Source organism: Rhamphochromis longiceps, linkage group LG8 (genome assembly GCF_057381845.1).
Source record: "Rhamphochromis longiceps isolate RC_006_pf linkage group LG8, R_longiceps_female_GT1.1, whole genome shotgun sequence".
Classification (NCBI taxonomy): domain Eukaryota; kingdom Metazoa; phylum Chordata; class Actinopteri; order Cichliformes; family Cichlidae; genus Rhamphochromis; species Rhamphochromis longiceps.
The window spans coordinates 3,939,448-3,964,760 of record NC_140564.1 but is presented as its reverse complement, the minus strand read 5'-3'; the positions used below and the strand labels follow the sequence as shown (position 1 = coordinate 3,964,760).

The window sequence follows — 25,313 nt, the reverse complement described above, 5'->3', positions numbered from 1 at the left end:
AGAAACATTTGGTCACCAAGCTTAAAATACTCCTAGACAGATTTAGTTTCCATCTTACCCGAACAGTGAGCATGACAGGTCTGTGGCCAGGACCTCCTCCCACATTCTCAGGATTGAAAGTACTGTCAGGCTGACACAAGAAGGCAGGTTTCAGAATGTACCCACACTCACCATTTTGCAGAAACCTGCCTTGGTTCAAATCCATCTGCTCACCAGGTGTCTGGAAGTTCAGAGCAACTGGAGAAAACAAAACATCAGTGTGAAGAGCTTGCAGGCCTCCCGAGACAATGTCCATTAGTCTACCCACTGGAGGCGCGAGTGTGGGAGAACAGTTAGTGACAGTTCTTTACTTTACTTTCTGTTTGCTTCTCTTAAAAATAGAACATATTAAAAAATGCTCTCACCAATTTGACAGCCTGCATTCCACATCTCCTGAGGGTTATAGTTGGAGGAATGGAGGCGCTGGCCTGAGGGGTAGATCCTGCTCAAGTGGTGACTGTTGTGACGAACAAAATACACCCCTGAATTTAGAGAACAAGAAAAGTTCAACACATTTTGCATTGTCGTTATGCTCTTGAATAAGGTACAGTCAACACAGGAATTTCTCTACCCAAATTCTAAGTTTATATAAACTTCTACATCTAGATTGCAGCACACAGTTCTGTGCACAAGTCTCTATCTTTAGATCTTGCTTGCTAGGTGCCCACACACACACACACACACACACACACACACACACACACACACACACACACACACACACACACACACACACACACACACACACACACACACACACAGATATCCCAAGTTGATTCTGTTCTGTTGGAGAAACATTTTGACACTCATCCAAGTGACTTCTTCAGTCTCAGCTGACTGCAGGACTGCTGGCCTTTTAAACAAATAGGTTGTGAGGTCAGTTTGTCGATCATTAATATCCAAATTGTCATTACCACTGATAAACAACCACTGATCAAAGCACCATTCACAGAGAGTTGGGGAATGGCTGCAATCACAGCATTGTAAGATGGTGAAAGATGTACCCTTAGCCCCCTTACTCAATTTAGAGATGGTATTTCCCTTTTAATGTTAATGGCTTCCCTGACCACCCATTTAAACCAGTCCTGTACATCCTGTATCAGGATCTGTACATCTGTACATGCTCATCATTGAAAGAGTGGCGACCGGTCTATAAAGCAATATATATCCTTGGCCCTAATTTTTGTGTGAGGTGCATGAGGTGTTAATAGTGAGAATGACTATGTGAAAAGTAGAGTGCTATCAAAGTTGAGGGGACAGATGGGACATGAGTACAAGACTGCTGGTCAGCAGTGCAAAATCTACACCTTCCCCCCAATGTCTAAGGTGCATGTAACACTGAGAGGCAGACAGTAGTGATTGTCACCCCCTCTGCAGCCCCACCACCCAAGGAAAAGAGACTCTGGACCATTTCAACAGTGCCCCAGAACACGGTTGCACCCAAGGCCAGCACCCACCGACTCTACCACAAAGGATAGTGTAGCTAATGCAGACGGGAGGAGGCAGACCTTTTCTCCAAACTAATTTAATCTAGATTAAATTTCTATATTGCGTAATATACAAATCATTTTTTAATTTCCAATTCATAAGGATCATTTTATTATCGATGTATGGGGCAGTAAGGACTAGATGTGTTGTATATGGTTGAATATCTAATTCACTTATGTCACCTAAGATGCACAGTTTGGGTGAGGATGGGATGCACCAACTAAACCTAAATGGATAGGTCTTCAGAATATCCTCTGCCAGAACCTCTGGAAAGGCATACAAGACCATACTAGTATTTCCTTGGCTTGCTGCCTGTACATTGGGGTTTCCCCTAGTGGACGAGAGAGTTTGTTCCCTGCGCCTTTGGGTCAGGGAACAGGTCCTGACTGTCATCTGTGCTTATGTGCCAAACGACGGTTCAGAGTACCCGGCCTTCTTGGAGTTCCTGGGCAGGGTACTTGACGGTGCTCCACCTGGGGACCCTGCTGTCCTACTGGGAGACTTCAACACTCATGGGGCTTCAACAACAGTGAGACTTGGAGGAACGGCCTGCCAGATCTGAACTCGAGTGGTGTTTTGTTGTTGGACTTCTGTGCAAATCACAGTTTGTCCATAACGACCACCATGTTCAAATATAAAGGTTTCCATTAGTGCACGTGGCACCAGGGCACCCTAGGTCACAGGTCAATCGGTTTTGTAATCATATCTCCAGACCAACGGCCATATGTTCTGGGCACAAGGGCAAAGAGAGGGTCTGAGCTGTCAACTGATCACCACCTGGCGGTGAGTTGGATTAGGTGGCGGGGGAGGACACCAGAGATGAAGGGAGACATCAGGCTGAAGAAGGATTCCTATCAGGGTTGGTTAGCATGTGGGACTATGGAAGCAGCTGGTAGGTACCAACAGGCCAAGCAGAATGCGCCTTGGGCAGTGGCTGAAGCAAAAATTAGGGTGTGCAACGAGTTCAGAGAAGGCATGGAAGAATACTTTTGGACTGTCTCGAAGAGATTCTGGCAAACCGTCAGGTGACTCAGGAGGGTCAAACGATGCTCTACCTGCACTGTGTATAGTGTTGATGGAGTCCTGCTGACTTCGGCTGAGAACATTTTTGGGTGGTGGAACGAATACTTCGAAGCCTTCCTGAATGCCACTGGCACATCTTCTGTGGAGGAAGCAGAGAGGGACGACTCACCTATCTCTGGGGGTGAGGTCAGTGAGGCAGTCAAACAACTTCTTTGTGGCTGTGCCCCGTGGAAGGAGCCGAGTTCCTGAAGGCTCTGAATGTAGTAGGGCTGTCTTGGTCGGCATGCTGCTACGATGTTGCATGAAGATCTAACCTAATCCTGGGAGGTGCTTTGGGAGTATGGGGTGTCTGGCCCATTGCTACGGGCCATTCCATCCTTATACAACCATGGCAAGAGCTTGGTCCGCATAGCCAGCAATAAGTCGGACTCCTTTTCAGTGGATGATGGACTCTGCCAGGGCTGCCCTTTTGTCACAGATTCTCTTCATAATTTCAATAGACAGAATTTCTAGGCGTCGCCAAGTGGCGGAAGGCTTTCACTCAGAAGCTCATCTCTGCTTTTCACAGATGATGTGGTTCTGTTGGCTTCATCAGGTGATGGCCCACAGTTTGCACTGGAATGGTTCACAGACGAATGTGAAGCGGAATGACAATCAGCACCTCCAAATCTGAGGCCATTGTCTTGAGCCGGAAAAGGGTGGAGTGCCCACTCCGGATCAGGAACGAGTTCTTGCCCCAAGTGGAGGAGCTTAAGTATCTCTGGGTCTTGTTCACGAGTGATGGGAGACGGGAGCGGGAGATCGACAGATGGATTGGTGCTGCAGCTGCAGTGATGCGGATGCGGTCTGTCATTGTGAAAAGGGAGCTGAGGAAAAGCAAAGCCTACCCTCACCTATGGTAATGGGCTGTGAGTAGTGACCAAAAGGACGAGATCGTGGATAGAAGCAGTGGAAATAAACTTCCTCCGAATTGTGGCTGGTCACTCCCTTAGAGATAGGGTGAGAAGTACGACCACCCGAGAGGGGCTCAGAGTAGAGCCGCTGCTCCTCCACATCGAAAGGAGCCAGTTCAGGTGGTTTGGGCATCTGACAAGAATACCTCCTAGATGAGGTGTTCTGGGCATGTCCCACCAGGAGGAGGCCTTGAGGCAGACCCAGGACACGCTGGAGAGATTATATCTCTCGGTTGGCCTGAGAACGCCTTGGTGTTTCCCTAGACAAGCTGGAGGAGGTGGCTGGGGAGGGGGAGGTCTGGGCTTCTCTTCTTAGGCTGCTGCCTCTGTGACCCGGTCCCGGATAAGTTGAAGAAGATGGATGGATGGAGGGCTAGATGTAAGGCCCATTTGGAACATCCTTTGACCTGTATAGTGTGCTAAGAGTTTTGTATTGTATAAGTTGTGAATTGGGGCTTTCAGTCATTTTGAACGTATTTAAGCGTATCAGTCTCCACAAGTTTTTAATCTTGACTGATCAAAATCAAATAGAGAAAGAAGGGAGGGAAATTAAATCATCAGTGTTTAATAACAACTTACAAATATTACAAAGTGGGTACAAAAATGTAAAAGTTACCCCTATAGGTATTTCTAAGATGTAAAAGTATTTCGTATTCTCTTTTCTATTGAGTATTTTCTGTTCTATTTTCCAACAGATATCTGTATTGTTTCAAATGGTTGTTAGTTTACATATGATAAGTAAAGATTTAGGGTTTTTTTTGTTTTTTGTTTTTTTAATTCCCACCACGCCGGTGGAGATGTGTTTATGTTAAGGCTTTTAAAGCAGGTATGATTTTAATATTGGAGCTTATAAAAGGCAGATAAGAGATTTTTACTTTTGTGCTTTTGTGCTTGTTCTTGGTCCAGCCATGGGCTGTCTAACAAGCTTGATTTAATCCATTTTGAAACATATAGCAATTAGTGCTGTCAATAGACTTAATTAACTAATTAATCTCACAATTTTCTGTAATCAATTGTGATTAATCGCAATTACTTGATCAACATCTGGTTGCAACTACACTTTTTCAACTTTATATTTAAGCTTGTAACAGACATTTATGCAATATAATGAAATAAATGGGGAATAAACAAAGAATATATTCTTAAATTCATAGAGAATTTCAATAGTTTTCTTCAATCTTTTAGCACAGGTCCTCTCAGGTGAAATGCAATTTTAAAAAAAAACTATATACTAATAGGTAAGTATACAGATATATTAGTGCTGTCAAACAATTAAAATGTTTAATCAGATTCATCACAGGGTTGCTGTGGATTAATTTTGATTAATCACGATTAAATATCATTCTGTCCCTTTTCCCTTTCTATTCCTGGCTTCCTTCTTCTGTCTTTCATCTTATAAAACAAACCAACAATATTACTTGCAAAACATAAAGAAATGTGGGGTGTCTCAGTACCTTTGCTACTGTACTTGTACTGTACAAACTATTCCATTTTAAATTCAAATTCAAATTCAAATTCAAATTTTATTTGTCACGTACACAGTCATACACAGTACGATATGTAGTGAAATGCTTGGACAACTGCTCGTGACCTAAAGAGAACAAAAAAGGAAAAGGCTATGAATAAGATAGGAAATAAATATGAAAAATTAAAAAGGGTAAATTTAACTAGGAAGGAATAAAATATAAATTAAGGTTAAAAATGAAATAACTGTACAACACAAATTAGAATGAAGGGTAAATTTAACTGGGAAGAATAAGATAAAGATAAATATATAAATTAAAGTTGAAAATAAAATAACTGTACAACAAAATACACAATACACAATATAGAACTATATAAGAATGTATGAAGAAATCTAAATATAAATAAATATATACACAATAACAGCAGCTGTACAAGTATTAACCGGAAATGAAGAATATAGTGACCAGTGTTGTGCAAAACCAAAGTCCAGAAAGTCATTTTATTCTAAAAGGCAAGTTTAGACGTGTCCTACCTGAGTCCTTAATATGTCTGAGTGCATCACTTTCGGAGAAAGATGACATGTTGGTTGCTGGACTTTTGGCAGCTTGTTCGAAGCTTTTAAAGGGAACACTGCAAGTGTACACAACCAGGTCTGATAGCTCCGGAGTTATCTTGGAGACGCCTGCCTGACATCACATGCACATACACAGAAACCAACTGAATTAGTCACCATCCAGAAGTGGTCAGAGGTACTGTTTCTAGGATAGTGTCGTACCAACCTTTTTATCCTCCTTCCTTCTGGGTTTCCCTTCTATGCGGCTGGTCTCCTCATCTGAGGAACTGAGGTCTGAAGAGCTGGACGAGCATTCCTCCAACCTCTCCTTCTTCCCCTTCACTAGGACTTTACCTTTAAGAGCCTACACACACACACACACACACACACACACACACACACACACACACACACACACACACACACACACACACACAATGTTTGTTCTGGTGGCCCACATTAATAATAGAACATGTTTTAAAGAATATGTGTCTACTGTGCTCAGAATACAATCACCAGCTCTTCTCCGTTTGTACTCTTCCAACCCTTGCCGATGCCGGGATGTCCCTGATCCCACATCGCTTTGGAGTTCATCACTGGACTAGCCCCCTTAACAGGTAACCCAATTCTAACTATTGTAGACCATTTTTCTAAAGCAGCTAATTTCATCGCCCTGGCTAGGCTACGCTTTGTTCTGGAAACCACTCAACTCATCACTGACCATGTTTTCTGCCTGAATGTCATATCAGGCCACAGTCCCCACTTCCCGAGTTTGGAAAAAATTCTGTACTTCCCTCTGAGCCCAGTTCAGTCTCTGTTCTGGTTTTCACGCACAGAGTAATGGCCAGGCCGATAGGGCCAATCAGGAGATGGAGACCACCCTCCGCTGTGCTGCCACATCCAACCCTGCACACATTAACCTTTTCTGCCATTGGTCTTTCTCCTTTTGAGGCATTAGTGATCTGCCTATTGATCACGATAAGCGTTACATAATTTTCACCTAGTTAGACGCAGATTTTTCCTATCGTATAGAGAAGTTTTTCCTATTGTAAAGCTCTAAACATATTTGTTACACTTATACACTTGTGATACATGAAGGTAACTGCAGTTATAGCATAATCTTCCCAATAGAGCTCTCTGAGCAGTGCTCAAATTTTAGATAAAATTTAGTAATGTTCACAGACTGAAAACTGATTACAGGCCTAAATAATTGTCTCATGAAAGGGGCTACTTTCACATTTTTCTGTAATGCTTTTGAATATATTAAATTCTTACTGCATAACTATGTTACATGAGAAAAATGTCAAAGGGCTCTGAAAAAATCTCATGAGAGATAAAAGACGCATGAAACATTTACTGCAAGTTTTCCCATACCAGGCTGAAACAAAGCTACAAATGTTCTAAGGTTTTACCAGAAGTATCAGAGGTCAGAACAAATGTATTTAATTGTATTAGTTTCAGTTATAATAAAAGATGGTAAGCAGTCTTACCAGCTGTGAAAAATACTGACAGCTGCCAGTGTTACACCTCAGCCTCCTAGTAATTATTGTATAAATGTAAGACTCCTAGGTGACTTCCTTCTTGAGTTACAGTATTCACAAGAATTTTAGAAAAATAGACCTCTGACCGTGAAGGTCCCCGAGATTCAAATTCATTTGAGGTTTTTAGTAAATGAACCTATGGCATTAATTTAAAAATCCTACGTCGCCATCTTTATCATGTTTTAAAGTTGGGTGTCCACGCCTGGCAGAGTGATGACGGTACCCTATCAGCCTTTTACAGCTGAGGATTAAAAACTGTAAAAGTGGTTGGAGACTGAAAAACTTTTATAGGCCATTGAAATCCAGCCAGCAATGTCCACCTGCCAATGAAAAGTATCAAGCACAATACATATATCTCTTTGTATGGATCATTTTTATCTTTATTAATCTGATGAAAACTGTAATTGTGAGAACAATCTACATGTGGTTTAATTAACCCAGGAATATTTACATGTCCCACATAAAGTTATGTTTGCTATCAGTGGATTTAGTAGTGCTAATGGGAACTGAACTTTCACTGATTACTTGACTACTTACCTCTGGGGAAGGCAAATTGTGGGAATCCAGGCCTTCAAGAGGCTTTGTTAGAAATTTGTCTCCCAGAATGGAGTGCAGATGTCTAGCCATAACTTTCTGCTGCTCCAGAGAGCAGTGGTTCTCCAAAGACAGGATTAGAGGGTAGGGAGAGGACTGGGACAGACACAATGTTGGAAAGTCAGTGAGAAAAGTATTTTCTGTAGACCAGAGAAAAATAAGGAAATTATCACTTGGCCTGTCAGCAAAATTGTCACTGTGGCTAATGTCGATTTATAACACACCTTCCTCTTGTGTTAGGGTTGGCACCAACCTGTTTTTAGGTTTTAAATGCATAGAAGTGCTATTTAAATTTGTTTATTGCATCAAGCCTTTTTGACTTTGTCAGGAACCTCAATTTAAACAAAATAAAATAAAAAAAAATTTCACAAAATTACAAAATGCTTTGGCAAAAGTTATGACTTTTGTGTTGTTAGGGTCGGTTCTGACCCAGTTAAAATGTAAGATTATGAAATAATCAGTGCCAAAACTAAAATCATAAACACACTGAGCTCACTAACACTGTCGGAGAGAAGTTAGGGGCTTCTCTGTCTGTTTGTCTCCTCAGAACAAACAGCCCCTTTTATCCCTACTGCTTGATTGAAAAGGTAATCCAGATGGAAATGTATAAAAATGTAAGACATGTAAAGATGTTGGTGACATGCAGAGTATACATCTCCGGTTTGCAGCATGCAAAAATGAGAAGATTTACAATAAGCCAAGTTCTGCATCATATATTTGAATAGAATTAGCCAGAAGACACAAAACAGCATAGCAATATGGACAAGCCAGTTTCTGAGGAGCTGGATGATAGAGAATGTCAACCACGGGATACAACAAAGATACATCTGATAAGTCTGATGAGGAGGTCACAGGTGCTGAAGCTGCTTCTGTTCTGCTGAAACATACAAATCCAAAAGTGGTCACATCTCTTGGAGTGCAGTATCTCCTGGCTTGCATGGCAGGGCCACTGCTGAAAATGTCACCAAAATGACCCCTGGGATTACCAGGTGTGCCGTGACAAGAATACGTGACATCAAGACATGTTTTCATTTGTTATTGATTTCACCACTTTTCCTAAAAGTCATTATTGCTATTACAATGCTTTAAAGAAAAAACAGTCCATGGCAACATTTGGAATGTCACCTCTGGGAATATCTGGATGCTTATATTGGTGCATTATAAACACTGATAGTTTCTGGATGCATCGCCAGGCAGAATCTTTTTCTTTTGAATGGTATTAAAAGTCCTTAGATTTGACAACAGTGGTACTAGAGCAAAAACTGACAAGCTTGCCCCATCAGAGATGTATGGGAGAGATTGGTGCATCTCCTTCCACTGATGTTCAACCCAGGGCAGAGGTGACAGCAGATGAACATTTTGTCCCTTTCATGGAAAAATGCTCTATCTGGCAACATAACACCAGCCAGACTGGCAAAAAAGACACAGAAATCCATGCATAGCTGATGCAAAAACTGCAATGCACAGAATCTACAGACTTACACAGACTAATGTGCAATTAGTATCCCTGTGAAAAATCAAGGAAAACTTCTAATCCTTAATATGATTACTGGACTGCGAGGACACGTGACAATATCATGTGCGACAATTTCTTTACCATCTATGACCTTGGATAAGGACTTCAGGAAGAAACTTACCATGGTGGACACAATAAAACGAAGGCAAGCAAAACAAAAAAACTTGAACTGACCCCTGAAGGACAGGGCTCCACTTTCTTTAAAATGTGCTTTATAGAGACAACCATTGTTGTTTAATACTGTCCCCAAAAAACTCTCCAACTAAATATGTATGCATTAAACTGACCTGTAACACCACAGATCTTACAATAGTTAATAACATTAAAATAAAGAATAAATAAAACAAATTATTTTAGAGATATATTCTAGTAGTTGTAATTAATAGTAAGGTAACATAAAAAATCTCTTGAGGTTCAGTTTACCATTTTTTTTCGATTGAAAAGGTATCCTGTAAAAAAGCCCTGTGGGCCACATTAAAACCAATCTTTTCATAGATAAGGAAGCTGAAGAAGGTAACCAACAGGTAACAAACAAATTGGATGATAAATTATTGTTTTGAGGGTATCGTTTTGGCTGATTTGAGGCACGGTCAAAACTGACACGTTAACATAAGAGACAGTAACAGAAAGCTAACACAAGAGGAAGGACAAGCAGTAAAAATCAAAGAACATATACAGCAGCAGCATCTATATCTATATATCTCAAGACATAAGTCAAATCATCAGAATGGACAAACATATATTTACCATCACTAATGATGCATTCAGATGAGCAAAACTAGCTTCTAGAAGTCATTCATGATGGTTCCAAATATATAACTATATATATACATATCTGAACATTGAGAATGTCAGCACAGTGTTAGCATTTGAAGCTTCTGCTGATTGTGTGAGGAATTGTTTTTGGCTCATTGTGGTCTCTTTAATGTCAGGTAATCAAGGTAAGAATTCTATAATCTGTGGACTAAAGCAGCATCTATACAGGAAGCAATCTGATTATTGAGCATTACTTTGCAGCTGATGGTTGGTTGTTAGAACACATTCAAGGCTCCAATTAGCTAGTTAACCCTCTAATATATTTACACTACTGTAATAAGTCAGTCAATGACATCTGCAGTAGTTGCTTAGATTGTTTGAAATACCATACTACACAATTTCTACAGTAAGATTTCATTTTCTGCAGAGAACTCTTGGTTACAGTGAAGTACTCACTTTGAAAGCATACTCATTGATAGTCTCAATTACTTCAACAAAGGGCACTTTGGAAGTAAGTGTGTGTCCATGATAGATAACTGGTTCTCCTTTGTCTCCATCCCAACAGTCCAGCTCCACACACCGACAACCATGTTTTAGAGCTCTAAGAGACAAATTCAAGCTTTGTGAGTAAAGGTGTACCTTGGGTTAAGAAAAAATTACATCTTAAACACCTTTTATTACATATTTCTGAAGTAAAGTAAATTTAAAGTAACTTAAAAAAATTATGGCATTTAATTACTTTTTGGACAAATGTAACATCAACATATGACTGTTCTAAGCATATCAAATCCTATAACAAAGTACATAAAGGCAAAATGGCTATATAGTATTTTGTAGAAGAGATTGCTTTTGAAAATTTATATCTGTGATCTTTTTGGCTAATGTTACTTGCATACTTGCATGCCTGCTTACAATGAATATTTGCCAGCTATCTGACATTTTCCATTTTCCACCTACTTCATCAGTAAACAATACAAATGGTGCACCTGTCACGACCTGCGGGATCGGCAAGGCGCTGATCATAATCTCCCCACTCCTGGCTCTCCTTTTCTATCTCTCTCTCCCCCTCTCTCCCTCTCTCTCCTGTTTGGCCGGGGCGGAACTCATGGCGGCTTCACGCCCTCGGCCCACGCCTTCCTGGATTGGGAACACCTGGGCCTCATCAGACCAGCTGGTATTTTAGAGGGAGGAGGTCAGCTGTTCAACGCTGGATTGTTGTGAGGACTCTAGTCAGTACACGTCGAGCCCAAGTTTCCCCATGCCTCCGCCTCAGAAAGTTAACGTGTGTCTCTGTGTTCTAGATTCCCCGGACCCGTCCCCGTGTTTCCCCGTGTGGAGTGTGGAAGGAGTGACTGGTCACTAGCGGAGAGAGAAAGGTTGGCGTGAGCGCGTGTGTGATTCCCCTGTTTTCCCTGGAACCCTGCCTCTCACATCTTGTTTATAGCACTATCCTGGCACTGTCTGTAAATACACTTGGTGGAGATCTTGTAAATAAACCGTCTCTGTTAAAACACAACTCCGGAGTCCTGCGAGTGGATCCTCAGAGCAACCCGTGACAGCACCATCAGATTCACGCGGAATAGCTGAGTTATAGCTGGCTGGCTAACTGTATCTTGTTTGGTTAAGTTATACTTAGTAAAAGTGTGCGTGAGTGGAATTATCTGGCTTGCCAAATTAACTCACCAGCTGTAATGCGCCATGACTTTAACTTATGTATAATGTTGAACAATGCCATGGTATAAACATTTCTACACTAAAGTATAATTGCCAACATGGGGTTGGTTAGCCAGCTAGTTAAAACTTGTACATGTGGGTTCATTTGTCAATGGTAACTTTTGTTAACAGTACCAAATTCCCAGGTATATACACCAACATTATGACCACCTGCCTAATATTGTGTTTATACCCTTTTGCTCACAGAAAAGCTCTGACCTGTTGAGGACTCCATTGCACCCCTGAAGACACGTTGCAGTATCTGGCACCAAGATTTTAGCAACAGATCGTTTAAGTCCTGCAAGTTGTCAGTTGTGGCCTCAATGGATTGGGCTTGTTTGTCTAGAACATTCCAAAGTTGGATTGAGATCTGGGGAATTTCTGAGGTCAGTATCTTGTCCAAGGACACTTTGGCATGCAACCAGAGACCAACCTTCAAATTAGCAGACCACCTGCTCTACACTCAAAAAACAGATTCAGGTCCTCCTTTCAAAGAACACATGCAAATTATGTTAGTTGTTCACAAATGCAATTAAAAAATACCAAATTAATTTGATTTTCTTTGTGTAAACCTAAAATTATTCAAAACCAGCAGAGGCTGATTCTGAACACAAAATGAATGAGTTTGTTGGGGCACTGGGGGTAGGAGGAGTACATTTTTGCACTTAAGTATTTGTAAACTCAAAGAAATAAATTCAAGCCCCTCTTTAAGCTTAAACATTATTTTTAATCTCATTCAACGCAAATGTAGCACTCCAGCGTTACTGCAATTATTATTCGTGTGGTGAACCTAAATTATTTTCTCTCAAAGCAGTCTTTGTCACAAGAACACAAAGTTACTGAGTTACACAACGGTCCGCCTTCTTTGAAAATTTTGCGCTCTTTCAGGATCACCTAAATGAATCTTGCTGCTCTTGGCCTCTCTGTACTTTTTGGATAAAACTACACCTTCAGGTAAGGTAACATATTATTTTTCCATATATCCAATTGTGTATTTCTTTATCAGCTAAATCTATAATGCTATTTATCATAGAAGCTTGTAACAGTTGTTTTTTGAACTTTTGGTGGTGCTACCATTCTCTTCTCTGCTTGAATACTATTTTTTTTTTTTTTTGACAATATAGCCAGGTCTTTTCAAAAGTGCCTTGTTTTAGAGGAGAAATTGTGTAGCTGCCAACTTTTAAGTCGGAGCGTGTGCTAGCTTATTAGCAGCTAGCCATTGTGCTCAATGAAAGATGATGTCCTATAGCTAACTTCTTTCTTACTGTTTTCTTTTTATAATCTAAAAATGTGGTATTCTGTGTTTATTATTATATGCCATTTTCTAGTAGAAAGTATCGTTTTGAGGTGTCTTTAAAAGCACTACATAGTTTACTGAGGGTGCTACCAAAAGCGAACCATGTGGCCGGAAGAGTAACTGCAGGCAGCACAATGCGCACTCCCATGACGTTCAAACCTATTTATTATTTTAAAAGATTTCGGCTACGTCCACACTTACACAGGTATTTTTGAAAACGGAGATTTTCCGTTTTCGTTTTAAAAAATAATCCCGTCCACAGGTAAACGCAAAAATGAAGGAAAACGCTGCTAGGAACATGCCAAAGCAACAGGTGGCGATATATTCCTAAACTCAGCTAAAAACAGTTTAGGTCTTGACAAACTTCACTGATGGTTCAAATGTTTAGCAACTTTCAGTGTGTTGATTCAGCAGTCTGTATTTAAACTTCTAGTTTACTATATTTATGTATGTTTTATTTCCAGGTGAATGCAGAGTTCCTGCAGATCACTACAAAACCCCTGCAGGCGAAGTTCTTGGCTCAGCTGGACAATTTAACAGACAAGCTGATGCAAGATTTTCAGGGGAGCAAAGGAGCAAAGGGCCAAAAGATCAAGGATATCATGGCGATCAGTAGTTTGGTCGGTACTAATGATAAACCCATCAATTAAATGCAATCAATCAATTCCATTTTTTTCACCCTTTTTTTTCCACCCTTGCATTAGTATGATGACATCGACATAAAGAGGGAGCATACTCTTAAAAGCCTGGTGATCTACTTTAATGAAGATCCAGACCTACTGTTCAAGGAGTATCTGGTACGCTTATCACACCTTCTTTTCTAGATTCAATTTGAGTTAGGTTCATCGCACACAAAATCCTCATATATTCAAAAGAGACAATATAATTGTGAAATAGTATTATTCTTAATAGTCATTGTTGAAACTTGCACTGGAGAGCACTTTTTAAGGGGATAGTTTCAGCAAAAATTCAATTGTTCATTCTTTTGGTGCTGCCATGTAGGTATCTACTGCCTCTATAAACACAGTAAATGTGGACAAAACATTCATCCATTTTCTGTCAGTGTTTCAATTCAGTTTATTTATATAGCGGTATATCACAACAACAGTCATCTCAAGGCACTTCAGAAAGTAAACACTCCAGTGGAGTTCAGTTTATTATGCCAATTAGTAAAAAGTCTTCATTATAAGGAACACAGCAGATTGCATCAAGACACTAACTAGTGTCACTGCCATTACAGCAATCTCCTGGTTTCAGGAATAATGTGCATAAAACAAGCTGTTTCAAAAGGTTCCCAATTGTGATGAAATAAGGGAAATTGACCCAGCCCACACACACACACTGATAGACACTGGAGGAGCTCCTGCTCTATATCAAGCCCCTCCCAAAGGGAGGTACATAATACCTGAACCCAAACTATTGATAGGAAACAGATTGACGGGTTTTATTTATGTTTGGAGTGTTTATAGAGGCGGTAGAGACCTGTTTCAGCACAAAAGGATACAAAAGCTGAGTTTTGCATAATATGTCCCCTTCCAAGTGACAGAGCCCTTAAACCTGAAACAACCTGTTTTTCAGACCTCCTCCACTGAGGATGAACGGTTGAGGTCCACTGCAGCAACTGTCACTGTATTTACACCATCAGAAGAGAAGGGATTCAGGAGCCAGAGGATGTTGGAGTTGTCATTGAAGGTACTACAGTTATGAACAACCTCGGTAGTGTCATCATGGCATTCATCGTCCTCTTTGGACTGATTTATGCACTTGATCTGAGCTATCCAAATGACCACAAGTACACTTTTGAGTTCTGTCAGAAGATTTTGATGAATCTGGATGGACAAAGGCTCAGTACAAAGATGCAGCAAATGAAAATGAAGATGTTTGCTTAGGCAAACAAGACCCAGCACAAAAGTTGATTTTGGCCTTTTTATATCTTTTGTTCAAACTGTGACCTTTTTTTCTTTCTTCTTTTTGGCCAAATGGAAGTTGTCTATTTTTGTCTGCTGTTCTGTTGTGAGTGATGTGACCTTTAATCTGTACTACTATAGATGAATGAAAGGACTGGGGATTTAGCTCAGAAAAAGTTTCATGGTTGTAACCACCATTTTCTTTTTGATTGCTTTTGGGATTTGCAAAGGTAATAGAAAAATGTTGACAAGTTTTGTGTCTTCCAGTGTTTTAAAGTTGGTCTTCCCGTTCTTATAAGCTTGTAAATGTTTACATGTAATTGGTTTTGGAGAAGTAAAGTTGAAAGATTTTTTTTTTTATTAAAATACCTCCCCCTTGGTAACAGAAAAATGTTCGTCATGAAAACACACACACACACACACACACACACACACACACACACACACATACACACACACACACACACACACACACATACACACACACGTGTGTGTGTGTACATATATATACACACACACGTGTATGTGTGTGTACGTATATATACACACACGTGTATGTGTGTGTGCGTATATATATACACACACGTGTGTGCGTATATATATACACACACGTGTGTGCGTATATATATACACACACGTGTGTGCGTGTATATATACACACACGTGTGTGCGTGTATATATACACACACGTGTGTGCGTGTATATATACACACACGTGTGTGTGTGTGTGTGTGTATATACACACACACGTGTGTGTGTGTGTGTGTATATATATGTATTGTTGGGTTGTTTCAAATCTTCAGTGACTGCCATACTATGGTGTGAATTGAAATGTTTAGTAGGTTATCATTGTGAATTTGCAAGTGTCACTATAAATATATACAATGATTCTGAAGTGAAATCTGATTTTACAGATTCCAGTTTGTTTTCAGTATTGCCTAGTAGTACAGAGGTGTGTGCTATTCAGATTTGACATTCATTACAAATGTACGTCAGCACTTTTTTGTGAGCACTTTGATTTTTGTTAAGGTTGATTTGACCATGTGACATGTATGTTTATTTACAAAATATTCTGTTTCTGCTTTTAATTCAAGTGAATAAACCTGAGTTGTAAAAACAAATTCATTTTGTCATTATTTTAATAATTAAATTAGTTTTCTGGTAATGAAAATTATGATTTAGTTGAACTCAAAATAATGATTTCAATGCAATGAAAATCTAGCTCAAGTGAATGACATTGTATTGAGTTGGACCAACCAAAACCTTTCACATCATTTTAATGTACTTTTTTTCATTTTAGCAGTATTTACGAAATTGTGTTCTACTGACTCAATTTAATTGAATTGTCATGATGTATGTAGATTAGGTTGGACCAAAATAGATGTATTACGTGGAAAACCTGCCATCAGTCCAATTGAGTTCATCCAATGACTTATTTTTTTGAGTGTACCTCCTAAGCTACAGCCACCCAGGATGAAGTGATAGTCGTGACAGTCTTTTTCACTTCACTTGTCAGTGGTCATAACAGCTGAGAACAATTCTGAGAACAGAGCAGATATGCGAAGAAGCACTACGTAGTTTATCCACCTATTCCTGACACTAATCTTGATCTGAGTTATGATGTCAGTGGGCTTAGCTAGGCAGCCCAGACAACGCCATCCAGCTGTTTATAGGGGACTGACAAGTACTGCTGCATTTTGTGTGTTATGATTGGTTTTTACAAAAATTCTAATTCACCTTGTTCAGAATTTTGTGAGACAATTTAAAGTATAATAATTTAGTACAAACCTCTCCTACAATAATAATAGTATACTGCCTTTGTCAATAATAGTGAAATAGGTAGGTTACCAAATTAATAAATGTATTTGCACACGGCCTAGTTCACAATCACTGCCCTGTTGCTGTTACCGTATGTAAGGCTCTGTGCTGCTGTTCCCAGTCAGCTGGTCCTTAGTGAGGTAGGTGTTGTGGGACGAGGAGATGAAGTAGTGCGACAGTGGGTGTGCCATGTCTTGGTAAACTCTAGCGTGTTCTGGGTTAAACACACAGTTTTCCTTTGACAACATGTACATGGTGAAACCATTGGGAGTCATGAAGCTATTCTTCTGGGCTGCAATGGGCAAAGAGAAACAAAGTTTAAAAAATAGGGTATTAAATAAACATCATTTTTATTCTTATAATTAAAAATAATAATAAAAATGCCTTAATTTTTTGTAGCACAGAAACAGAGGGGGAAGACATTCAGAAGGGATGCGACTGGCCAGGAATCAAACTGGTTGACTGGTTGCTGATGTATCCATGTAGACTGCATCCTCTTCACTCATTTACAGCTTTTCAACTCTTTTTATATCAGTCTGAATTAATCTTCATGTGCCTATGATTAGTCAATTGATACCAGGAAAATACAGTAGACACACAGAGGAGCAGTCTGGAGCAGCCTATGTATACTCAGTATACACAGACTATTCTATAAAGACTTGAATCTCCTTCAGGTCTGATGTAAACTGAAACACTTCAGCTTATCTGATCACTTACCTCATCAATCCTTGTGTTTTCATTTGCTCTAGCCAGAATGTGTTACTGCTTATCCCTCAGACAGACTGGGAATAAATATAGAATTACCCCATCCCATTGTGATATTCTGTTCTGTCCTATTAGACATCTATGTGAAATGTTGTCAGGTCAGACTTGGTGTATGAATCTTTGAGTTGTGGCCAAACTGTGTTTTCCAGTCAAAATGTCCTTTGTACCACAAACTTCATCCTTTAGCACAGCTGAATATTTGTCAGGTAAGCTTTGCTATTTTTAAAGTATTTTAATTCTCCAATCTTATAATTTATTGTTACTAGTACCGTACCCCACTCATTAAGTTCATAGGTGAGTATGAGGCTTTGGGCATGAACGAGTGAGGCATCCTCCCCCTGGTCCTTTAGGAAATCCCTCAGGTCCACAGCTGAAAGCACACAGCCATTTGCAGAGTAGCGAATGAATATGATGTCCAGTTCTGGCCTTCGTAACAACTCCCTGCAGAAAACTTCAATCTCTCCATGATCGAGACGACCGTCACCTGACTGGTCACATTTCTATCAGAAAGACGGAAATAATAGCAGTTTGTTAATGTGCAAATAGAACATGATTTGCTGTGGGGGTGTTATCTCTACCCACTTTTGGTCTATATATCCCTGTATCTGCTATATTATTTTTTATCCCTGGTGGGGATAGCTACGTAAAAATCCAGTGTTGTGAAAAAGTGAGCAGTGCCTAACCGGTCCAGGAGCTCATCGACCTGGGGCATCGGATAAGGATATTCCACACAGAACCATACAGACCCATCTTTCTTCACCACAAGAACTAAGGGGCTACACCACACACTGTTTGACTCTTCTATCACTCCTATTTTCAGCAATTCTCTCAACAATTTGCCTCTTGCTCAGGTAACCTGTAGGGCTGTAAACACACCGCCACGCCAGGTCGCTCTATGCATGCCTATGCAAAATGGTGCTCTATGAGCGAAGTATGACGTGCAGAGGTGAGAACACATCTGCAAAACGCTGTTGGATACACCAACATCCACTCTCTGGCCCTGTGTGAGATGTTTATTACAATGGAGAGAGGCAGGAATGTTTGAATTTGGCATCTCTGGCCCCAATTCATCTCTCTCCTCTCCTGGTTTAGATTTCATGCCCAATAATTTGTACAGCTGTTTAAGTGTGTGAGACATGAATGACCTGCCCTGGTCAGTCAGGAATCTCTTTTGGGCTGCCAACTCAAGAGATGCCCTGAACAGCGCCTGCGCAACACTCTTTGCAGAGATGGTGCCCAGCATCACTGCTTCCGAGGGTTGCTTTGCATAATCCACCATAACTAATACAAAGCGATAGCCACGTACCCTTCGGTGAAATGGCCTGATGAGGTCCATGCCAATGCGCTCAAACGGCACTTCCATTATTGGTAGTGGGCAAAAAGGTGCTTTTACGATAGCTGGCTGGTTAACCAGCTAACATTCCTTGCATGACGCATACCATCAGCGCACATCTGCTCGGGCCTGGCCAAGATTGGGCTATTATTCGCTCCAGAGGTTTATCATATCCCATATGCCCTGCAATGGGGTTATAATGAGCCGCCTGGAAAATAATTTCTCGACGGCTTTTCAGCACCAACAACTGGGTGTACTCCTCCTCTGTGTGAGTGTCACAACTCACTTGATAAAGCCTATTGTTCAATAATACAAAGTGTGGGTAGGCCTGCGCAGCTTCAGGGCACACCAGGTGACCATCAATTTCTATCACTTGGTCGAAGGCTGAGTGTGGGGTGTCATCATAAGACTGCTCCAGTGGGAAATCTCCCCTCGGGTGAATCACTGGTGCCGGCGGATCCTCCCTAGAAGTACATGTCACCGCTGAATGCCGTGCAGACACTACGTGCTACTGCACTGTAAAATATTGTGTGATATTTGTGAATGCTCCCATGCACACACTTAACCGCACTTTGCTTCCAACAATGCTCTGGGGTGAACCAAGCTTTGATGCACGAGGGTCTGCGTACAGGCCATGTCCACCAAAGTCTGGTGTATATCTCCTTGACACCTTACTAATATGCGGTAAGTCTGGTTGGGCCCAGAACACCCGCCTGACCTCCATCAGTGGACACTCCCGTTGCAGGTGTCCCGGCTGCCTGCGCCACCCCCTGTGGCTCGGGTGCCTGTTGTTGCTCGGCTCCGGGTTGGCAGGTTCGCTAGGACAGATTTGAGGACTGCAGGGGCGGAGGTCGCTCCGCTGGGGCTGGGCCAGGGGGCCTCCTCCTCGACGCAGTTACCGGCGGTTGCCTGCTGACCAGTTGGTGATCTTCAGCCAGGGCTGGTAACAGCGGACCATGTCGCCTCTCTGGGCAGCCCCTCCACAAACTGCTCCAGGACAATCATTGAGAGCATCCACGCCTCGCCCTCTGATGGCTCGGGCTGCAGCCATCTCATCGCGGCATTGTGCAGCCTACTAGCCCAGGCGAACAGCTGATCCCCCGCCTGCCACAAAACCGCCTGCAATGGTCCTCTGGGGAGAGCCCAGGCGAACGTCCTCAAAACGCCCCCCTGACACAGGGGGGTAGGATCACGGCCGCCGTCTGGGCCACTCCGGATAGCAGCAGCAGTAGCCGCGGAACCCACTCCACAGCAGGCCACTGGCATGCCTCAGCACTAACCTGGAACGCCTCCATGAGGACCTGGGGATCATCCCCGTCCCCTTTCCGGTGCATGGCCACCATGAGAGGAGGGGATCGCAGCGGTGCGGCTGCCCTGTCCAGTCTCTCCCGCACACTTGTTTGTTGCTCTGCCTGAGCCCAAAGCTCATTCAGCTGGTCTTTGTGCACTGCTGCCTGCTCTTGGTGCATCACTATATCTGCCAAGTAGGTGCAGCAGCTGCACTGGTGCCGCAGACTGCGGGACCACCACTGTGAAATGAATGGACCCCACGTAGCCTCAGGTGACAGTTTTATGGTGTTATTAACAATACGTTATCCTTTTTCCTGATGTCAGGAGGTCAGCTTTTCAGCTGCTTCTCCACTCCACACTCAGCTCCTCTCTTGAGCCCCTGCGTCACTGAAATAGGGACAGTCTGATTACTGAGTGGCAGCAGCTGCCCTGGCAGCCACCCTGGCACTGCCCCTCGAGCCCACTTAACCACCCCCACACTGCAGCGGAGCCAGAAGCAACACCCCCGCCATATGCACACTCCAAGTGTGGGATGAATAACTAACCCAAATTGAGGAGTCTACAGTGGCTTGCAAAAGTATTCGGCCCCCTTGAACTTTTCCACATTTTGTCACATTACAGCCACAAACATGAATCAATTTTATTGGAATTCCAGGTGAAAGACCAACACAAAGTGGTGCACACGTGAGAAGTGGAACGAAAATCATTCATGATTCCAAACATTTTTTTTACAAATAAATAACTGCAAAGTGGGGTGTGTGTAATTATTCAGCCCCTGAGTCAATACTTTGTCGAACCAGCTTTTGCTGCAGTTCCAGCTGCCAGTCTTTTAGGTTCTGTCTCTACCAGCTTTGCACATCTACAGACTGAAATCTTTGCCCATTCTTCTTTGAAACAGCTCCAGCTCAGTCAGATTAGATGGACAGCGTTTGTGAACAGCAGTTTTCAGATCTTGCCACAGATTCTGGATTGGACTTAGATCTGGACTTTGACTGGGCCAGTCTAACACATGGATATGTTTTGTTTTAAACCATTCCATTGTTGCCCTGGCTTTATGTTCAGGGTCGTTGTCCTGCTGGAAGGTGAACCTCCGCCCCAGTCTCAAGTCTTTTGCCGACTCCAAGAGGTTTTCTTCCAAGACTGCCCTGTATTTGGCTCCATCCATCTTCCCATCAACTCTGACCAGCTTCCCTGTCCCTGCTGAAGAGAAGCCCCCCCAGAGCATGATGCTGCCACCACCATATCTGACAGTAGGGATGGTGTGTTCAGAGTGATGTGCAGTGTTAGTTTTCCGCCACACATAGCGTTTTGCATTTTGGTCTCATCTGACCAGAGCAGCTTCTTCCACATGTTTGCTGTGTCCCCCACATGGCTTGTGGCAAACTGCAAACGGGACTTCTTATGGTTTTCTGTTAACAATGGCTTTCTTCTTGCCACTCTTCCATAAAGGCCAACTTTGTGCAGTGCACGACTAATAGTTGTCCTGTGGACAGATTCCCCCACCTGAGCTGTAGATCTCTGCAGCTCGTCCAGAGTCACCATGGGCCTCTTGGCTGCATTTCTGATCAGCGCTCTCCTTGTTCGGCCTGTGAGTTTAGGTGGACGGCCTTGTCTTGGTAGGTTTACAGTTGTGCCATACTCCTTCCATTTCTGAATGATGGCTTGAACAGTGCTCCGTGGATGTTCAAGGCTTGGGAAATCTTTTTGTAGCCTAAGCCTGCTTTAAATTTCTCAATAACTTTATCCCTGACCTGTCTGGTGTGTTGTTTGGACTTCATGGTGTTGTTGCTCCCAATATTCGCTTAGACAACCTCTGAGGCCGTCACAGAGCAGCTGTATTTGTACTGACATTAGATTACACACAGGTGCACTCTATTTAGTCATTAGCACTCATCAGGCAATGTCTATGGGCGACATTCAGGATTTTGTTCACAAGTGAGAGGAGTGCGGAATATGAGATCAACAAACAGACTACATGGCAGTCCACTGTAATAAAGAGAGAGCTGAGCGTAAATGTGAAGGTGTCAATTTACTGGTTAGTCTACGTTCCTACCCTTTCCTATGGTCACAAGCTCTGAGTACTAACCAAATAAAGTCATCACCATTTGTATACAATATAACTGAAAAACCCACACTGCGCGCCAAGAGGGGAAATCAATACTCCAGACAGAATGGCTATAAACCCGTAAAGTTAGCTTTAATTTAAATGATTGACTTTAATTACTTAAATTAAGCAGTGTGTTCTGCTACCTGGAAGAGGCTGCGAGCATACTGGTCATTCAAGTCAATATTGATCATCTGCAGCAGAATCTGAACCTCATCGTAGCTCATCTTGTCGTCGCGGTTTCGGTCAGCCCGACTCATATAAGCATGAATCCAGGTGACACTGTCAAGGAAGCACTGGTGAGCCATATGGTGTATTTTAACATGAAGTCTCAGTGGTTACCTCTTACAGTGCTAACTCTCTAGTTTGGATCTCTTGGTTCCCAGTGGTCAACAAATTATAATTAAATAATAATAATAATAATAATTAAATGTACACAAAGTAGTGCTTCTATAAATCCAAATGAACAGGGATGTATGTCCACCCCCACAAAAATCAAGGATATTGGTCAAGTTTCTCCTTCTGGGTCATGTTGTCCATCCTCTCCTGCAGGGTACGGATGCCACGGGCCCAGCACTGAGCTTCTTCTTGGCTTTGGCAGAGGAGATCCAGGCTTTTACGAGACCCTTTGAAGACCACTGTTAAACACTGGTTTTCAGGTACTGAGCCAACCATCTGCCGCAATGTTTCTGACTGGCAACCTTCGTGCACACACTCCACTTCCATGATGGAGACTGGAGGATGAAGAAAGAAATAAAGTGAGCAAAGAATTATTCAAATATATTCACACCTTGTGATTGTTATGGTCCTGACAGAGAGTTTTAAGATTTTTTTCTTTTATCTTTGTTTATTATTTGTTATGATACACTGTGTAGTGAGCAGAGAATTGGACCCAATATGCAGGACTCAGAAACAGAACTGAACTCAAAAGGCAGCTTTATTCCTGGACATGCAGCAAACCAAAATGCAAAGAACTTAAGTAAGCAGATACTGGTGAACATTAGCTAGAGAACTACACTGAGAAATAGACAGGGCACACAGCTATGGGAAGATCACAACAAGTGACAGAAGGAAACAGGGGGCTTAAATACCCATGAGATATGGGTAAAGGTGAAACACCTGGAGAACACAGCTGAGCAGAATCCACTAACAAAGCAAGGAAGGCAAAGCAGAACATAACACACACGAGACTATAACTAAACTCAGAAGCACAAGAGAACAATATATACAGAGACAACTCTTTTATAATTTCAAAGAAATGAGCACATCCAGAACCAAGCTCGAAGACCCAGGACCATGACACTATTAGGTTTTCCACCCAGTTCTTGGTTTGTTTGTTCTTTAGAATTTGGTTCTTTGCTTATTCTGGTTTCCTTAGTTTCCTCTTATGTACTGTTACCACACCTTTGTCTCTGTGGTTAGTAACTTCCTGTTTTAATTTGGAAGTCTTTTGCCTTCTGTGTTGTGCTTATAGTTTTACTTCCCCTATCACTGTTTAGTTTCACTGCTTTCTTCTCACCGATCTGTTTTCCTAATTTAGCCCTCAATGTGCTCCGATGTGTGTATAACCTGTCTTTCACTTTAAGCTGACTGTATCACACTGTTGCCTACTTATGTATTTCCCTGTTATTTTGGATTTTGTTTCATGTATTTCTGTTTACTGTTTGTCTCTGCATTTATAGACCTTTTCCGTCTTTTTCAACCAAATGGCTCTCATTATGTTTTGAACCTTGTCCTGTCACATTTTGGATGTGGGTTCTAACATTCTGCACTTCACTAAGATGACAGAACAAGGCAACCAGAACATGGATGCAGAAGATATAGCAATCCTTTCCAAGGACCTGAAGGAGGAATTTAGGAAGCTTTTTGGAATTTCTACCTAGATTTTTGGATCTACACATATTAAAAGTCTGTGGGCTGAAGGCCAGCATGCTGATGATGCTGATGCCATTGCCAGCCCCCATCACAGCCCAGTCTCAAAATGGGCTCTGCCTCTAGGGGACTCTCATCCCTACCATTGATAATGGGCTCCAACCAAGCTTTTGGAGGGGTCTCCTCTGCCGATGTCAGCCTCCTCCGAACCCCCCCTGAATGATCATGACCTTTATCACCAGCTGCCATTCACCCCCTCCAAAGGGTCTCCAACCTGGGTATTGCTGGCTGTCATCACTGGCCACCGACTGCCAAAACAGGCCTACTGGCCACCTCCTCGGCCATTGCTGGGCCCCGGGCTCACTCCGAGAACTGTCTCTCTTCATTTGGGTAAACCCATAAAACTGCTTCTCTGCTTTGTCCTGCAGCCAGGCCAACCCACAGGACTGTCTTTGTACCTTGCATCACCTTTGGACCGGCTCTCTGAACATATTTTCCTTTCCCTTTGGTCTCCTCTGCCTCTTGATTCTGCACGTAGGCCTTTCTTTTCCAGCTTTTGGACTCTGTTTGTTTTAGTAAGACACTTGTTTGTGTCTAACAAGCTTTTTTTATTTCCACATGTCAAGTCCAATTACAACCATCTACAAGTTTTTTGAAATACATCTGAGAAGATTATGGAATGAAGAGTACAAAGATTTAGCTTCAATGTGGGGATGAAATGAATCTTATTTAGAAGTGTAACATACTAGAGGAAAACCATCTCTGTAATGATCTTGGATGTCAGGAGTAAACCACAGAACTGGCACACCAAATCCAGTGCCAATTAAAGGCCCTGTACTGTACTTGGGAGTGGCTGAGTCATATGTTAACTACACAGCATCAAACCCACAGGCTCCAAGGCGGACTCCCGCCATATGTTTTGCAATCCCACTATTTGAACTAGAGAAAGGATCTTATGCTCAAAATAGATGAGCTCTATAATCAGGGCAACATGTGTGACCCTCAGATAGTGAAGGAGGGAGTACAAAGTACAGAGCAGCAAACTGTATTTAAAATGATCAAAAATAGATACAGTACATGGACATTTTACCTTACACACCCAGCCACCACTGAGCAGCCATTTGTTCTCCAGAAGGAAAGGCTACAGCGTATTACATAGGTTATATGTAATGTCATAGTTCTCTTTCCATATGAGCTAATCTAGTTACTTTAATCACTTTAGCTAAACATAATGATGTTGGTCAGCATGTCTGCATAGTAACCCTTTATGATAACAATGATCAA

General features: G+C 41.9%; 1 protein-coding gene and 2 long non-coding RNA genes across 4 annotated transcripts in view; 2 read left to right on the top strand and 1 right to left on the bottom strand.

The window, feature by feature from the left end:
* Positions 1-25,313, bottom strand: part of LOC146662920 (1-phosphatidylinositol 4,5-bisphosphate phosphodiesterase delta-3-A-like) — a 34,675-nt gene that overhangs the window by 4,104 nt on the left and 5,258 nt on the right. For both annotated transcript variants that reach the window (XM_085415496.1, XM_085415497.1), the window contains 10 exons: positions 22,663-22,891; positions 22,304-22,433; positions 17,705-17,930; positions 16,756-16,957; positions 10,387-10,531; positions 7,602-7,754; positions 5,750-5,887; positions 5,503-5,656; positions 405-521; positions 59-237 (listed from right to left, as the gene is read on the bottom strand). In XM_085415496.1, coding sequence (XP_085271622.1) covers positions 59-237; positions 405-521; positions 5,503-5,656; positions 5,750-5,887; positions 7,602-7,754; positions 10,387-10,531; positions 16,756-16,957; positions 17,705-17,930; positions 22,304-22,433; positions 22,663-22,891 — 1,673 coding nt within the window. The remainder of the gene's footprint in view (positions 1-58; positions 238-404; positions 522-5,502; positions 5,657-5,749; positions 5,888-7,601; positions 7,755-10,386; positions 10,532-16,755; positions 16,958-17,704; positions 17,931-22,303; positions 22,434-22,662; positions 22,892-25,313) is intronic.
* LOC146662921 (uncharacterized) lies at positions 10,909-24,572 on the top strand. Its single transcript, XR_014912962.1, has 5 exons — positions 10,909-11,159; positions 11,232-11,306; positions 11,851-12,029; positions 22,710-22,915; positions 23,840-24,572. It is a non-coding gene; the product is annotated as an uncharacterized LOC146662921 (long non-coding RNA).
* Positions 13,498-15,304, top strand: LOC146662922 (uncharacterized). The gene is made up of 3 exons (XR_014912961.1): positions 13,498-13,560; positions 13,645-13,737; positions 14,519-15,304. It is a non-coding gene; the product is annotated as an uncharacterized LOC146662922 (long non-coding RNA).